An 18,448-nucleotide genomic window follows, 5' to 3' on the forward strand; every position below is an offset into this window, starting at 1 on the left:
CCAATTTCCCCCTCAAAGGAGCCATAAATCATCTCTCCACATTCTGCTTCTTGCTTTAGAGTTTCCTGGACACAGTTGGACTGGTCTTTCAAATAGGCCAGCATGGGGCATCAGGGTCCTGGGTCTGAGGGGGCCAGGAGATCTGTGGGAAGTGTCTGAGCAGTAGGAGCAGCCAGGGTGTCCTGCATTGTCCCTACAGAGGCCACCTCCCCACCAAGCCCCATATCTGCAGCATGAGCAGGCTAGGCTGGCTTCCCCCACTTTCCACTCACCCCCACCAAATCACCAGCACCGAGGAGCTAATGGGGAATGGCCAGATGGGGAGCATTTTAATGTGATTTATCTGTTAATCAGAAAGCACAAATTTGCGTTTTTATTTAATTGGCTTAGTGATTTGTGGGGATTTTACTGCAAATGTAGCCCAGTGTTTATCGGGTATGCAACAGCAGCGGCTGCCCCAGTGCCAAGCAGGTACTTACCACTCCATCCGGGAAACTGTCACTGATGAGTTTTCCCAGAATACTCTCTCTGGAAATATTCCCATCTGGAAGGAAGGCTTGCAGCAGCCTTCCTCAGCCCAGGCCCTACTTCCAGTCCTTTTCTGTAGTCCTGACCCCACCTGGCCTCCCACTTCCTCTCGCCTGCCTCCCTGGGGAGTCCGAGGCCGTGGGCGCCCAACCTTACCAGGTTCTGGCTCAGGAGCTCATAGTCAAAGATCTCCATCTCATACTGTTCCGCCAGCTCCTTGCACAGACTGATGGCTTCTTCCCACATCTATAGGAAGGTCATGGACACAAAGGTTAGGAGGCATCTCCAGTCTTGCAGAATCTTGCTGAGGAAGGGACTTGTGGCAGCATGCCTCCTGGGACTGCAAGCCTCTCTCAGACCCAGGCCCAGCCCATGCACAGCAAGCCAGTTACCTCACAGGGAGCATGACCCTTCCTCGGCCCCGCACTCTAGTTTTGTGACAAATAATGGAGCAGTCAGAGAAGAGGATAAATACTTTAGTTCTTTAGTTGCATGCTCTTTGGTTCTTCACAGCTGATCTGGGAGGTGACTGGTAACATCTGCATTTCCCAAGTGAGAAATGGAGGTTCAGATAGACAGAAACACTGTCCCAGGTCACACGCCTGACCAACAGCTGGGCTAGAATGCACACCTGGGTGTGACCTGAGGATTGTCAACTATAGACCTAAGGTTGGACAGCAGGTCTCTAGAACTTATTCATCTCATGTAACCAAAATTTTATACCTGTCACTTCCTAATGGGGTTATTTGGAGTGTATGAGTTGGGAGGGGCTGTATAGAGGTGGGGATGGATCTGGAACTAGAGCATAAAAAGAGTGATTAGAACTTTCTGTAAGGGGCACCTGGATGGCTTAGCTGGTTAAGTATTTGACTTTTGATTTCAGCTCAGGTCATGATCTCAGGTTTGTGAGATTGAGCCCCATGTTGGGTTCCGCACTGGGCATGAAGCCTGCTTAAAATTCTCTCTCTTCCTCTCCCTCTGCTCCACACCCCCAGTCCCTCTCTTAAAAAAAAAAAAAAAAAAAAAAAGAAAGAAAGAAAGAAAAAAGAAAAAAAAGAAGTTTTTGTAAATAGGTCTTTTCCATTTGAAAAAAAAATGCTAAAAAAATAAAACAAGCCTGGATATAGGGGATTTTCTGTTTCCTCTGCTCTTAGACTGAATCCAATAGATCATCCTTCCATCTTAGACTAAAGGGGGTCGGGAGCCTCTGCAGGGAGGCGGGTGAGATGCAGAGTGGGCTGGAGATCTGGCAATCTCAAGGGACACCCATCACATTTCATATTCAGTTTAAAATGGAAAATGCATCTAAATGAAGAAGCTAGGGGAGGTGGAGAAGGAGAGAGGGGAGGTTGCCAAAATGTAGTGTGTGCTTTGTAGCAAAAATGCTCTCTCTGCATCCAAGCATAAAAATAAATAAAAGCAAGTGCCGAGTGGAGGAGCCACGGCTGTAAACCCGTGGACAACTTAGTGAAGGGCATAAAAATGCTTTATATGCCAGGAGGAACCAAGTCTACAGACCAGACTGGGCTGGGGCTTTTCTTTTCTTAAGCCTGACAAGAAGATGGTGATATAGTCCCTGGACTGGGTCAGGGGACTATCTGGCTCATGTGTAGGTATTTGCCAACTTCCTACCATAATATGCCAGAAATGCTCTCCCCCTGTGTTAAGAGACAACTAAGGGGCCAGGGAGGGAGTCAGATACCTTAAGATTTCTCCCTGAGTCTGCCCACATGGTCACTGGGACCTCTGACAGTTACTCATCCCTCTGAATCTCATATAGTAACTATGGAGCACCAGACTTGATATTTCATACAGTGATGGGACAAACGTAAATATGGAGAAGACACAGTCTCTTCTTCCATGAAACACATGTGGGTAAAGATACACATAAATAGATGTGAGAACTGGGTTTTAAGGGATATACAGGAGTTCACAAGTATTGACAGGTTGACTAATGGAGGAGAAAGCCCTTGTGTGTTTCTGGAGCAGTAAATCTCCACTGTGGAGAAAGGAAGGTAAAGGGATGCTGAAGAGTTTGGGCTTGTTCTGGAAACTTCCACAGCAGTGGCTATCAGAGTAAGCTATACCCATCTGTTCCCTCTTCTCTGCTCCCAAAGTACCTTGGCACTGACTTTCCCTCCCTCATCCTCCATTATTGTACAACTCCAAAGGGTACTACACAAAAAAGATCATGACTGGCATGTCTGTTTTGCCAACTAGATGATAAGCAGCTGGAGATCAGGGATGGTGTCTTTTTCCTCTCTGCTCAGCAGAGAGTGAGTTGAACTGGATACTTTGCAGAGGATAAAGTTCAACATGTCCTTCTGGGCGTTCACACTGTTATGGACCAAATTAGCTGTAAACAAATCGTGAGCTCTGCCGTGATGCCAGTAGGGCAGAAGGTTCCAGAAATGGCAGACTCTTTGCCCTCAAGAGGCTTATAATTGTAAATTATCAAAACAGTCTTTCCAACTGCTCAGCTCCTGGGAATTTATAAGCCCTTCTACAGACATTACCTCATTTTGTCTTTCCAGGGAAGATGGGGAGATCAGGCTAAGACAGATACGATGAGCGGCAGCGACAGAACAGACCAAAATTAAGTCCATTACATTATGTCCCCATAAGCTGTAAGAGACCTTGTAATTCAGAGGAGAGGGAAAGCTGCAGGTAAGCTGGAGGATTCAAGAAAAGCTTGATGGAGGAAGTGGCCGAGTCACTGGGGCCTTGAAGGCAGAAGAGGGTAAAGGTGAAAGCTAAAACTTAAGAAGATAGGACTAGTTGTTCGCCATGTGCTCTCTCACCTAATTTGCACAACAACACTAGGAAGTACGTACTATTAGTATCACTATCTTGGGTGGGAACTGGAGTCCCTAAGAGGTCAAGGGAACTGTAGGTAGTAGAGGAGTAAGGTTTGAATCCAGGAAGGAGCCTGAGCAGTTAGCCGACATGCCACATCTCCTGTAGGACAAATGGATGCATTTGGGTTGGTGCTTCCTGAAGACACCTGGAGACTGGGAGTGGGTAGCAGTTGGTCTGCCTAATCTCTTGACCAAACCCAACCAAACATTTTGTCCTTACTGTTAAAAATCAGTGATAGCATCATAGTGTCATTCAGTTACTCGATTCATTCACTTGTTCAACATATATTTATTTGGCCTCACATGTCAGTCTCTGTGCTTGAAAATGGGGATTCAGCAGTGGACAAGTCTCTGTGTTCATGGCATGCTAAAATTCTGTTTTGTCTAGGTTGGTCAGGGAAAGTCGTTGAGGACGTGATGTCTGAGCAGAGCTCTGAGCTGTGAGAAGGAGCCTGTGATGGAAAGCTATGGAGAAAAATGTTCGAAGGTGGGAAAAGCAAGTGCAAAGAACCCAACGTGGAAAGAAGTGTGGCGTACAACATGTGGGAGCTGGCAGGGATGAAATAGGGAAGCAGTCAGAGGACAGCTCACATGGGCCCTCACAGGTCATGAGCAGGATTGTGTAACCATTCTGGTGGAATGAGGGAGAGCCATGGGGATGACTGTAAACAGGAGAATGATGAGATCCAGTGTATGTTTAATGATCCCCATTTTCTGTCTGAAGGATGATCTGTTGGAGGCAATGGAGGAAACAGGCAGATTGCTGAGAACCCATTGAGTAGCCAAGTGAACAATGGACTTGAATCGAGGTGGTGAGAAGGTGGAGTCAAGTGATCAGACTTAGAATTGGGAGGGAGAGCTGACCAGACCTGTAGATGGATGGGGTGCAGAGAATAGGAAGGAACTGACTTTCCCATATCTAAGGCCACACAGAGAGAAGAAAGACAGGGACAAATTACCTTTCCTTTGTCAAAGTAGCCTATGATGATCTCATAGAGCGTCTCCTTCAGCTGTCGGTGAGTCTGGGGGTGTTGCTGGCCTGTCTGCATGACCTGCGAGGCACACTGCTCATCCGACCACTGAGAAGAAAAGACACACGAAGTCACCCAGGGCTGAGAGGCAGCCAGAGGCAGGTATCTTCCTCACTAATGAGAAGCAAGAGGAAGCCCTGCCAGCACCTCTGCCAGCTTGCCCACCACCCTGTCTGTGAGTGGTCAGAGATTTGCTGGGCTGCAGTAACCATTTGGGAAGTGCCTCCTGATTTTTGCCAAGTGGTGCTTATTCGACTCTCTCTTGGCTCATGTGTATGATTTGTAGGGTATTTTCTCTGAACCCCTATAAGACAGGGTCCCAGCTTTTCAAAAGCCAAAGGAAATCCTTTAGGTGTTGTGCAGTTACAATACTGTTTTCAAGAGATAGAAAACAGCTCACTGGGCATGCTGATGATTTATAGTTGATTTTTGGGTGTTATATAAAATTGTAAAATATATCTTGTGGGGGGGGGCGTTTATTGTTGTTGCTAAATGTGAATGTCACTTGAAACTTTATATGACCAGGCAAAGCAGTGTAGAGAAGTAACTGGCCAGGTCAAGAGTTTGGGGACAGAGCAAAACAAAATTTATTGGCTAACTCTTTTTTCCATTTCTTTCCTTTCCTTTCCTTTCCCTTTAATATTCCTTTCCGTTTCCTTTTCTTTCATCTCTTTCCTTACTTTCCCCTTTTCTTGCCATCTCTTTCCTTCCTTTCTGTTTTTCTCTTTCTCCCTCATTTTCCACCTCTTTTTCTCTCTTTCTTTCCTTTCTCTCTTTCTCTATTTCTTTCTTAACTCTTTAATTCGTTGTTGGGGCCCCATAGAGATCCTAGCACAAATCATTTTCATTGGAAGGGCAGTACCTTGAGAAGCCAGGTATGGAGAAGGAGTGTGTAGGCAGCCTCTGTGTAATTCTCACAGTCCAAGTGAAGATCACGGAGTTTGTACAGGTACCTGTGCAGGGAAATGTGCTAGGTTACCAAGTTCGGTGACAAGGAGGCAGGAGGTAAGGCCAGGTGAGAGTCATACAGAACAACTAGGCACCACTTAGGATCACAAAGGAGTCCTCCATTTTCGATAATCAGCTCCTCCTACATGGGCAACGACAGCAGCCTTTAGTGTTAGTGAGATACGTCGTGTGTGAGAGGTAGCACGCTAAGTATTTTGAAAGCCTTAGATCATTTAATCCTTATGGCAACCCTGGGAGATGGGTTTTTTGAGAATTCTCACTTCCAGATGAAAAGACTATGGCCTAGAGAATTTAAGTACCATCCCAGCCAGTATGCAACTTGATACTGAAGATTCTGGCCAATGCAATATGACAAGTAAGGGAAATTAAGGAAGGCAAGATGAATAACTCATCAGAAGTTTTGTGTTAGGACGCCTGGGTGGTTAAGCCGCTGCCTTCAGTGCAGGTCATGATCCCAGTGTCCTGGGATCAAGTCCCGCATTGGGCTTCTTGCTCAGTGGGGAGCCTGCTTCTCTTTCTCTGCCTCTGCCCGCTACTCTGCCTGCTTGTGCTCTCTCTCTCTGTGACAAATAAATAAATAAAAATCTTAAAAAAAAAAATTTGAAAAAAAAAAAAAAAGTCTTGTCTTAATAATTGGAATAGCTGGAACATGATCCCAGGCTAATTGTTTCCAGAGCCTGTGTTCTAAACATTGTACCAGTCCAGGAGAATGAAAAAGCCACAGCACTATAAAGGACAGCTGTCTTCAGTGTTCTCTTGGTATAAAACAAGTGTGTTTTCTGGTAAGAAAAACAAGTGGATCCGGGCCTCAAGATTGGATATCCATGTGGAGACCTGGAGCTGTCAGTAGGAAAAATACACTATTCAACCACAACCACATTTCCACCTTCTCTCCCTTTGCAATATGAAGTTCCGGTTCTGAACCCTGGGATGACTCTACATTTCAAAAATTCATGTGTGATCTATGTGGTGAAGGAGAGGTCTGTGGTACCATGAGAACAGAATTAATCTAGGTGTAGAGAGGAGGGACTTCTAGAAAAAGTTTCTATAGCATGGCAGTTGGGCTAGGATCTAAAAGTAAGGGGATGAGGGAGAGATAAATATCTCAGGTAGAAAGATTTGCTCTTTCATTCATCCAACAAATGGGTACTTTATATGTCATATCAATTCATCCTCCCAATCATCCTTTCATAGATAAGAAAAGAGATTTGGGGCCCCTGGGTGGCTCAGTAGTTAGGCTTTGGCTCAGGTCATGATCACAGAGTCCTGGGATCAAACCCTGCATCAGGCTCCCTGCTCAGTGGGGAGTCTCTCTCTCTCCCACTCCCCCTGCTTATGTTCCCTCTCTGTCAAATAAATAAACAAAATCTTTAAAAACAACAACAACGAAAAAGAACACAGATTTAAGTTAAAGTAGAGCCAGAAATAGGTGGAATCGGGTTTCAGCATCAACAATTTCTGCCTTTACAATCATGGCTATTGCACTCTTGTTCCTCACTTTTCTTCCCATCAATCAGAGCTATCAGTGGAATTACATGTGGCTTGCATATAGGGAGTGTTGAGCATATGTTCTACCTTTACAGGCTCTTATAGGTTTCTTTAGAGGTTTTCTATATGCATGGTGAATCCTGTCTTATATCTTCTTGCCCATCCTTGGTCCCTTAAATCCCTAGATGGCTGGGTCCAAAAACCTTTAAGAGAGCAGCCAGAGGGACAGATTTCCTGCTACCTTCAGCTACTTGATCAACAAAGGCACCCTCTTCTCTCCTTTGCCAACTCAAGGATTTGGTGATCTACTATAGATGCCAAAGGAAAACATCCTGATGGACCTGACCAGGGATTCAAGCTCAAACATCTACACAGGCCAGATGGGCAGCTTGAGTGAGGTAAGCAGGGTGAAATTCAATGGGGAATGGAGACAGAGTAATGGCCAGAGTACTCCAGATTTGTCAGGACAGAAGGAGGGCACAGTGCTGCTACACCTTCTGAGTTTTTTAGAAGAGGGAAATTCTTATTTTTATGTAAAATCTCTAGATTTTCAAATTTTGGCAACCAATTTAAAAATGTTTTTAAATACTATGCCTGCCAAACAGAACAGGTTTTCTGACTATACCCTGTTACATTGTTTGGTTTAGGCAAATGCAGTTTTCCTAGATTACAACAGAACTCAAATCTCCAGAGCTTATGGAGATCTGGGGCTCACCATCTGTGTTTCTAAAATGGGAAGGAGAGAAAAGAGGTTGGAGGGATGGATCTATGTGCCAGACACTTTACCTATAGCATCTCATTTAATCCTCAAAACAGAAGGTAGAATGGAAACATTCTATAAGGGGAAACTTCAGCCCGGAGAGACTGGGTAAATTTATCAAGGGTCACAGAGAAGACAAGGTGAAGACCCCAGGCCCTTTGGACTCCATAGCTTAGTACTGCTATAATAAGCCCTGTCTAGTGATGTTATAAATACTGTCTAAGCTTAGGATAGCCTATGGAATTATCTTTTATCCAAATGATAGTTCCTATTCCTGGAATAATGCTAAACTAAGTACCTAAAAATATCTGCAATAATAGCAGAGTAGGTTCAGACTTGGAGTCTCTGGCCATTGACAGAATGGGTCAAAAGACTTGAAAATGCTTGTCAAACTTCCGGACAATTTCTCTCTGTGGTCTCTTGTCTCACGAGGATATGTGCAAGACAGATCTTGGGCACAAAAGACATATGTCTAAAAATTTTGTCATTGTGCTATTTATGATAGAAAAAAGTTGGAAACAACCTAAATGTTCAACAATATGGGACTGGCTATATAAATTATGGTATATTCTGGAAAGAGAATTTTATAGTTTCATTAAAAATGATGTTGAAATTCATCTGTTGACATGAAATTCTTGTCAAGCAAAGAATAAATTATGAGCAATATGATCTCATTTTTGTAAAAAATATGCACGCATAGAATTCTATCTATACATAAATATAAAAGGGTCTAGAATATGTATGGATTATGGTAGTTTATGTCATTTCTTTTGTTTTTGTCTATATTTTATAAGTTTTTTGTTGCTGTTGTTTTGGTAATAAGTATGCATTATTTTTGTAATGAGTAAAAATAACAACAACAACAACAAAAAACCTTGGTGAAAAAAAATATGAGATTCTGAGAAAAACTGGCAAGGGAGTTTTTTGCTCCAGGCTAATATCCCCAAAAAGCCCCACTTCGTGATATATTCAAATAAATGTCTTTTAAGTGCCTACAAGGAAGCAGATATCATGCATCTTGGTATTTTTTTTCTCTTTGAAACTGGGCTAGCCAATGGTCTCACTACATGCTTCATAAACCCTGGACTTGGGCCTCATGTGCCAGCCTTCAACAAATGTAGATGCAATTCACCAGCTCAGTCCACAAAGATGGTTAAAGAAAGTGTGGCCTGTGGACACAGCAAAACAGTACGGCAGGTCACAGAAGTCCATGTAGTATGGGGGGCTGTTCATAGGAGAATGAAAGGAGTTGAATCTGGAAACATTGCTAGGAATCAGACAGAGAGGGACCTAGTGTTCAGAAGATAAGTTTAAATTCTATCCTGAAGACAGTGGGGAACCACCAAAGGATACAGAGCAAGAGAATGACACAGCAGGTCTGGGTTTTAGAAAACAAAAATCTTACCTTATGTACATCTCTTCCCGGTTGTTATCTTTGTAGAAATTCTAGGGAGTGGAGGAAAAACAGTGATGAGTGTTTTTCTTTGCAGAATGGCAGGAGTAGAGGGCGTAGAGAAGGAGATGAAGGGAAGACTGCTGTTTTCTATCTGGGGGCCCTGAGATGGGAGCACAAAATTTACTTCCCTGAATGTATCAAACACCCTTCTTAAGGGATTCTTCCTTGAGAGTCACTTCCCTGAATCTTAGACTGTATAGGGAAAGAGGGGGTACCCCAACCATCATATATCAGGGGTGAAGTTGAGCTATTTGCTGTGCTGAATGGGGCACCGTCAAGATAGAGGCAGTCCACTTTGACAGAGTCTGCAACAAAAGGCAGCCCAGCTTGATGCTGGCAAGCTCAGACCTAGTACTCTGATAAAGCTGTAATAGCAGTAATCAGAGTAATAGGAATAGTAATAGATCTCAGGGAGAATAATGGATCATAACTCCTGTTGGTACAGCAGTATGAGGACTTACGAGGAGACTCCACAGTCAAAAACACTTAAACTTGGCAATATTAGGAAGCCCAACTTAGGCTTGGGGGTCATGTAGACTAGTAGTAACCCTGGGCTCCACCTAATCTCCACCTAATCTCATGCATTTGTAAATGAGTCCTCACAAGTTCTGAGCCAAGAGGTCATGGTCTGACCCTTGAGCCATACATTGAGAAGACCTGGTTTAACCCAGTGTACCCAGGGGCACTGGAAGCTCAGAGAGAGGAGGTGGTGTGTTCTTGGGTACACAGTGAGCGGGTGGCAGAGCCACACTAGACCTCAGCTACCCGATACCCTCCTCCTGTCCTCCTTCCTGATGCCATGTTTATACCACACCAAGCTAGCAAGGTCTAATTAAAATTGCTTGTGGATCAGCCTGTTCCAAACTCTCTCCCTGGTCAGAGTTTGACTGTTGAAGGTCATTTTCTGCAACTAACTTCTGCCTCTCCATAGAGAGAAATTGCTAAACCCCTGGAAAACCCCTTTTCCTGTTCTTTATGTAAATTGGACCTGGTGGAGTTATTAGCAGTGAACTCCTTTCTGCTGTAATCAGGATTTTTAAACTCCCCTTGGCCTTTCAAAAAATCAATGGCAATATCTAGGCTGTTAAAAAGGGAGTCCACTTAGGGCAAACAGAGACTACACAAAGAAGCTACAGGACAGGATTTATATTTCTGGAGCATTGAGCATGGCAGGGGGCATTGATACAATGGATGCCGCATGGTCTTTTGGCCAACTTCATTAATTTAAACCAGTGATGGTGTGAAGTGCTAGGGTTGCTACTACCTGTCCCATGACCGTATGGCAGAACATACGAAGGGAGACTTTTCATGACTCTTGGCAGGTCATGTGGTAGAGGGGGTAAGGGCCTGGACTTGAGATTAGCTGCTCTGGTTAGCCTGGCCCATTCTACTTTGCTGTAAATTCTGGTTATTCGATTACTCCAATCCATAAGAGAAAGAAAGTAATATTAGTAAGCATTTAACTATGCCCCTGGACTGCAGAACCCAAGAAATAGCTACAGTTATTTTCTCTATAGAACAGATAAGACAATGAAACCCTTCAGAAAACTTCTTGGACTTGTCTGCTCTATTAATTTTCAGAGGTAGGATGAGAACCCAGGTGCTATGTAACTCCAGAGCTCATACTCTACACCATTTTCTAGGGCCACTTCCCTTCCATATGATGTATTTCTTTAATACTAAAGAAAACACTCATTCCCATTTCATCAATGAGGAAACTTGAGCGTGTAATGAAGTTATTGGCCTCAAGACACAGAGAAAGCAGGTGGCAGAGTAGGGATTCAATCTCACTTTTGTCTGGTTTGCGAAGCCCTGAGCACTACTTCTCTATCAAAAGCACAGCAAAACCCCACACCAGGCCTGCCCCAAGGACTCTGGTCTGATGGGGCCTTGGGGAGAGGTGGCCAAGCCCACAGACCAGCAGATTCACGGTGCAGCTCATGCGGTTGTCTTTGCTCTCGTCCGCCATCACACCCCGGTAATCGAGCAGCTTCTCCAGGAGGCCTTTCACCAGGTTCACAAAGTTTTCCACCGACTTGAAAATAGTCGGGTGCTCTGCAGCACACTCCATCAGGCTGTGGGCAGAGAAGGGAGGTCAGTGAGCTCATGGCCAGTGTGCTGGTGGGGGAGGGGAGCAGATAAACCAGTGAATCCAAGTTCTCCTGGTTCATGTGTTGACCCATTTTGTTCATTGATTCAATCACATATTCATTTACACACTTATTTGTCCATATAGTTTAGCAAATATTTAATTTTTCCACCCACCATCAGAATGGGGGGGAAATGTCCAGTGTGGACAATGGTGTGGGGAAATGGTGACTTGTACACACCCACCTAGGGAGTAAATCAGTACAACCTTTTGAGTAGCAATTTTCACAATATCTATCAAAATTTTTAAGTGTACATACTCGATCTCCGGCTCAACAATTCTACTTCAGGGAATCTATTTGAAAGGAATATTCCCAGAAGCATGCAAAGATTTATAATACTTACAAATTGTGTCTACAGTGAAACAGCTGAAACCATCTTAAGTGTCCATCAATAGGCAAATGGTTAATAAATTAAAGCATATTCACAAAATTTAGTTCTATGAAGACATTAAAAAGTATGAGACAGTAATATGCTTTGACACAAAAAGCTCTGCATAAAATATACAGGTCACTCAGAAAAATTAAGTCTCAGAACAATATTTGTTTTTTATTTAACCAGCTCACATAGAACCTACCATGTCCGAGGCATTATTCCAAACGTCTCACAAATGGTAAATCATTCAATCTCCCATCATTGTCTTAGGAGATGGGATGTTTGCAGTTGGGGCATCTAAGACACAGTGAGGCCAACTAACTTGTCCAAGGTCACACAGTTGTTAAAGATCAACATTCTGGCTCCAGCATTTGTTAAGTAAACTTGCACGTCTGCATCACATATTTCTGTATGTAGCAGACATGGTCAGGAAGGACAAACACCAAACTCTTAATAGCTGTTGCTTCTGACAAGGGGTCTAGGTGGGAGGGTGGAGGAGAAAGTACTCGTTTTTAAAATTTAAATGTGCATATATTATTTGAAAAATATACATTTGTTGTCATATTGGTATTCTAAATTTTAAAAAGTAAAAATAAAAAATGTGACATTCCTTAAGCATCTATTAGTTGCTGGGCAATATAATAGGCATTGTGTGGGGTGGGTATGGGGAGAAAGACAAAAATAAGAAATATATAAAAAAAAATCATGTCTACTTTCAGGAGGTCCACAGGCTAGGCAAAGGGAGACAGATGGATTAAAATTTTGATTAATGACTGCTTTTTATTAATCACTTATTCTGCACCAGACACTGTTCTAATTACTTTTCCTTCTTTCTTTTCTTTTCTATTTTTTCCCTCATTACTTTTTCTTAAGAAATCATCATGATAATTATGACTAGTAAAAATTCTTCCCCTCATTTTATAGATGAGGGAATCAAGGCTCAGAGAGGTTAAATGACCTTCCCAAATCACTTTTGTAATAAGTGGTGACCTTGGGAATCAAGCCAAATACTTCCTTATTTTCCCACAGAGAAACATTGTGGTTTGTTCTCAGGCATCTTGAGTAGACAAGAATTACCCAGGCTACTATTTGTTTCTGGCTACCTTCCCTGTGGCAGCTTAGGTCCCAAGAGCTCCTAGGAGGGAAAGGTGAGAAAGGCAAGGACTTTGGAGGGTCATTTCCTCCCAGAAGCCAAACCAGGCTGCAAGGAAGCGACATCTCAAACTGTGGCTGTGATCAGACAAATCCATCTTCTCCGTGGGAGAAGCACCTGTTCCCTGGCTCTGAATGAGAGATGCAAATTGCTCTGTGATTTAGGCCTGTCTGGCTCCGTCACAGCTGTGCCTGACTCCTTCTGGGACAGTCACTTCCAAGCCTGCTTCCCAAGCTAATAACAATGCGACAAAGTTTGTCCAGTGTTTGGAGTGTGATACCTCACGGCCTCCCAGGAAGCTCAGACCCAGAAGGTATCTCACCACCTAAGTGCAGCCAGACTAGTGGTTCTCAGTCCCAACTACATGTTAGAATCCCCAGGGGAGCATTTTATAAAGCTCAATGCCCACCCTAAAATCAATGACTTTGTATCCCTGGGAGTGGGAACCAGGTAGCAGTATTTTATTTTTAAAGTTCTCTAGGTGATTCCAATATGCAGGCAACATGAAGAACAACTCCTTTAGTCCAGGGCTTTGCAAAGTTCAGTGCCCATGGGAATAACCTGGGGCTTAGCAGATTCTGTTAATAGATTCTGGTTCAGTAGATCTGGGCTCGGGCCCAAGATTCTGCGTTTCTAAAAAGCTCCTGGATGATGCTAGTGCTATAGGTCCTTTGTGAAGCATGGGTTTAGGAGAACACAGTCCTGGCTTTCTTAGTTTCACTATTCTTTAGGCATAGGGTAAGAAAGCTGCTCATATGGTCTAGGATTGGTGAGATAGATGAGAAGATTGTTTGGAAATCACCCAGCTGTTCACCATCTACCATCACCCACCATTCACCAATCCACTCAACAGATACTGTTCTAGGAACTAGGGATTCAGAAATCATTAAGACACTGACTTCCAGGAAATCACAGTGTAGCAGGGGAAGCAGATATAGAAATAAAAACTAACTGTAGTATAGTAATACTATCATGTATTGAGTAATTCCCGTGTTCCAGATGCTGTGCAAACCCACTTTATTTGTTGTCTTGTTTAATACTTTAAAAATTTCCTTGAGTTGGGCCTTATTAACATCATCAATCTATAGAGGAGGCATGAGGCCCACAGGTCCTGCCAAGGACACCCAGCTCTTCCCTTCCTTTGAACCCTCAGTTGAAAATAAGTACAATGAAAAATGGTCCTGGGAACCTCTAATTGATGCAGAGAATTCCTCACTCAATGGAAGGAGAGGTGGCAGAGCACTTGCCAGCCATTCCATGTCTATGCTCCAGCCTTGAGGGGCCTGGAGGGAGCTCACCCTGCCCTGGAATTGATTTGCATTCAGTGTGGGAGGCCTTTGGAGGGAGGAGCCCAGGCCGACTCTGTCAGTGCTGATGGAACTGGGTTTTCACTCATTCCTTTAAAAATGATGTGTGCAGCACCACGTATGACAGGCCAGCTTTCAGATAATGAACTGATTTGGGTGGGATCTTGGACTCAGAGCACACATTCTCTGTCCTCTTCAGCTTTCCATCTCCCTTGCCACTTCTGGAAAAATTCTCAATGGAATTTTTCCATTCTATTCCAGATGGAATAAAGCAGGATAGAGTGTCTAATTATTCCATTCAGTGTGGGACCCTCACATTAAGACAGTTATGGACAAATGGCAGTGGGCTCTGAGGACATTTCTGAGGATAGGGAGGAGTGGGGTGTTGTGTAAGGTTGTATGGCTTGTGCACTGCACAAGAGCCCATAAAGGCTGAAATTCAGCCCCACTCTATGCCCTAAAGCAGGGCTGCAGTTGCCACAAGAAGGGAAGCCCTGATCTATTCACAGAGGCACCATCATATTCCTAAGCCATGTACTCACAGGATTGTGTTTGCCCATGGGAGGCCCTACATGCCAGTAGAAGCCCTGAATGAAGGGCTGAGAAGAATAGTTGGAGGAACTGACGGTGACTAGCCTGGAGGAGAAATGAGAGGTAGGCTCATGGCTTCAAATAACCACATCAGCATCTACCTGAAGAACAACAATAAAAATAGCTAATATTTTCAGACTACTTAACTAGTTATCAGAAATTGTGCTAAGCACTTTACATGACTTCTCTTGCATAATCTAAAAAAAAAAAAAAAAACCCTCTAAGAGATGGATAGTATTTTTATCCCCAATTTCCAGATAAGGAAACTGAGGCTCAGAAAGTTCAAAGGAAAAAGCAAGGACCTGGCTGCTGGACATTCTAATGGGACCTTGACTCCTTGGTTGGATTTGATTGGTTTTATAGAAATCATTCACACCTCTATCTCAGGAGCAAAAATAATCAGCTGCTTTTAATTTCCTCAACCTCTAAGGATTCCTTTTATAAATAATCGCTCAGGAAGGATTTGAAAACCCTGCTGATCATCTGAAGACTACCACAGAGCCCTATCCGCTTATAAAAATGGAAATTGCCAGCATCGCAAATGGTTTCACTTATGGTCAATATTTAGATTTTCTTTTTTAGAACTTTAAAATAAACGTTGACTCGGGCAAAATGTCACTTTTTCCCCTGGACAGTGAGTCTCGATACCCACCCGAGGGGCAGACAGTGAGCTTCTCCTTCTGGCTGAGCTACCTTTGCAATCCATGTGTTTAGTGAGGGCTGTGCACAGTGACAGAAGGGGGACAGGGTACTGCTGGGAATCTGCTCTGCCTCCAGAGTGGGGGAAGGAGGGTCACTGTGAGGATTAGAGAAAGGCCTTTAGTTTTGCTTTTGTTGCTGAAGTTAAAATATTCAAAAAGGATTGGAAAAAGAACCCCAAGTCCGAGTTATAGCAGAGAATCATACACATCAGAGAATATGCAACTAGTAAGAAATCTGGGATGTCTGAGCCACAGTACCAAACTTTCAGTGAAGTCCTTCTTGGGGAAAGGGTACAATTGACATGGAGACAGAAACTGGGGATCAGGTGTCTGAACAAAGTATACTCACTAGCTTTACCTGCTGTGTGCCAGATGCTTTAGAGTTATTCAGTCTTTAAAATAACCACAAGCTTATTCTTCCCATTTTACAGCTGGAGATGCTGAGGTTAATGATGGTGATTGGCCCAAAGTTATAGAGATGCTAGGTGGTGGATTCAGGGTTAAAACCCAATGTCTTTCTCCAACTATATATAATTGGCCAATATGCACATGAAAAAATGCTCAACATCATGAGCCATCAAGGAAATGCAAATCAAAATGGCACTTTCACAGCCACTAGGATGGCTCTAATTAGTAAGACAGATTATTAACAAGTATTGGGGAGAATGGGGAGAAACTGGAACTCTTCACACACACCTGGTAGGAATAGGAGTGGTCTGGTATTTTAAAAAAACAGTCTCATGGTTCTTCAAAAGACCAAATAGAGTTACCAGATGACCCAGCAATTCCACTCCTCGGTTTATACCCAAGAGAACCGTAAGCATATGTCCTCACAAAACCTTACACACAAATGTTCATAGCATCGTTGTTTCTAATAGTTGAAAAAGTAGAAACAGCAGAAATATCCATTAATAGGTAAGTGAATAAACAAAATGGGATGTGTCTAAACAGTGAAATATCAGTCAGCCACAAAAACGAATTAAGCACTTATACCTGCTACAGTGTGGGGTGACCCTCGTGGGTAAGAAGCCAGGCACCAAGGACCATATATTGATTCCATTTATATGAAATGTGCAGACCAGACAAATTCACAGGGACAGAAAGTGGGGGGGGGGGGTGGCTAATGGACATAAGGTTTCTTTTGGGAGGGAACAAAAATGTTCATCAGATTGTGGTTATGATCGTACAGCTCTGCAAATATACTAAAAGCCATTGAATTGTACACTTTTAGTGGGCTGAATAGTATATAAATTATATCTCAGTAAGATGTTAAAACCAAACAGGGTCCTGACTGCAAGTGCTGTGGGGACCATGGTGCACTGCCTCACTCAGGCATGAGCCCTGCAGTCAGGCAGAGCTAGTTCCGGTCCTAGCTTGCCCATCCAACCAGCTTGTTCTGGTTTCCTCAGACAAGCCCCTCCCATGCGCCTCAGGGGCCAGCTCCGTGACACCGGGATCAGAGAGTAAATGCAGCTAAAGGAGGCAGTGCCCAGAGAGCATCTGGTCCAGCCCCCGTGCCTTGCGTGGGTTTCAGGTATGTTGGTCATGATCAAAGTCTGTCTAAGATTAGAAGAGAAAAAAGGAAAAACTAGCAAGAACTAGTTCATAGCAAAGAGGTAAAAGAAGTGAACATTTTGGTGGATTGTTTTCCTCTTCCTGATATAGCAAAGTTTGTTTTTATCTGTCCTATTCCATCAATATCAAAGAAACAGTCCCTCTAGGGAGAGATATGTGAGGTTGTTTTCAGAAGGGGAGTTTCTCCAGTGCGAGGAGCCAATGGACAGATCTCTGGAGTGGGGGTGGGGAGCGTCCGGAGGCCCCCGCGTTCCGAGCGCTCCGGCCTCCCGTGTCCCCAAGCTCCCGCGTCCCCCGCTCCTCTGACACCCGCGGGCGCGGACTTACATGGACTCTAGCAGCTGCATGTATTGCTCGTCCCCTCGACCCCCTTCCACCTCGTGGTCCAGCTTGAGGATGATTTCATTTTCAAACTGAAGAAAAACGAGGTGGAAATCAATAAGAACAACATTAGGAGGCTGAATGTTGAAATTAGCCCGTTTGTTATTTTAACCAAAGCTCTGGGGAGTGCCCAGCATTTCTCAGGGTCAGTGCCAGGAGCAGGGAGTGCACACAGAACAGGGCACCATGTCTGTTTTTGGGGAGTTCCCAGACCATGGGGAAGAAATGTAGATGGTAAGCACCAGAGAGGGGAGGAGGAAGGGAGGACAGGGAGAAAGACAGTGAGTGAAGGAAGGGAAAGCGCATAGTGGAGGGCGGAGGGCGGAGGACACAGCGTGTGCAAGGACGCGGAGGTGCATGACAGAGGCCTCCGTCTTCGGGGAATGGACAGCTGGCATTTCTGCCTGTCTGGCCAGCCTTTCTCCACACTTCAGTGATTGCCCGGGCCCTAGTCTCAGTCTTCAGGATAGAGGTGAGCTGAGCATGCCTCCCTAGCTCCAGGTACAGGACGTGACCCAGGCCTAGCTCTTAATCAGTCTCTTTCATCATCTAGACATTAAGATTAATAAAGGCCAAGCCAGTGAGACTCAGAGGCTGTGCTGGAACTCTTAGCACGGAGTCTGTCTGTTCCACATGGAGATGGAAGTTAGAAGCCAGGGCTGCTACAGATGGCCACAATGAAAGAACCTGCCTGGGAATGAAACCAACACAAATGGAAGCAGAAAGGGGGAGATGGAGAGACACGGAGGCCCTGAGCCCACCCATACCTGAAGCTGTCATGTTTGCATGAGCTGATGCCTCAGAAAGCAAGGACTGGAGACAACTGTACTGGGCAGAAATCAGACTAGGTAAGTGACTTGAAAGTGAGCATGTACCCACAGTCCCACCAATCTTGTTACAATGAAGACAGAGGGTATTCTATTTCCCCACTTTCACCATGAAGAAGCATCTCATTCGCTTCAGTTCATGGCTTTTTCCATATCTTAAAGGGTCACACTGGGTCCCTTTTCACAGCTGTAATGTAAAACGGTTTGTACGGTTTTAATAACATGCCCCGATGAGTCCATCCGTATCATGCAGTGCATGTCTCAATTTTACCATTAAATAAGAAACTGACATCTGGAGAA

At 44.1% G+C, this 18,448-nt stretch overlaps 1 protein-coding gene across 2 annotated transcripts in view; it reads right to left on the reverse strand.

Moving 5' to 3' along the window:
* DOCK2 (dedicator of cytokinesis 2) overlaps positions 1–18,448 on the reverse strand; it is a 411,048-nt gene that overhangs the window by 30,587 nt on the left and 362,013 nt on the right. The window contains exons 34-40 of one of the 2 annotated variants that reach the window (XM_082726145.1): positions 17,268–17,353; positions 15,317–15,460; positions 11,009–11,165; positions 9,040–9,080; positions 5,280–5,370; positions 4,346–4,465; positions 685–774 (exon numbers count right to left, since the gene is read on the reverse strand). In XM_082726145.1, the coding sequence (XP_082582271.1) occupies positions 685–774; positions 4,346–4,465; positions 5,280–5,370; positions 9,040–9,080; positions 11,009–11,165; positions 15,317–15,460; positions 17,268–17,353 (729 nt within the window). The remainder of the gene's footprint in view (positions 1–684; positions 775–4,345; positions 4,466–5,279; positions 5,371–9,039; positions 9,081–11,008; positions 11,166–15,316; positions 15,461–17,267; positions 17,354–18,448) is intronic. The other variant, XM_082726146.1, reaches the window with a different exon arrangement.

Source organism: Mustela nivalis, assembly GCF_964662115.1.
Source record: "Mustela nivalis genome assembly, chromosome: 3".
Taxonomy (NCBI): Eukaryota; Metazoa; Chordata; class Mammalia; order Carnivora; family Mustelidae; genus Mustela; species Mustela nivalis.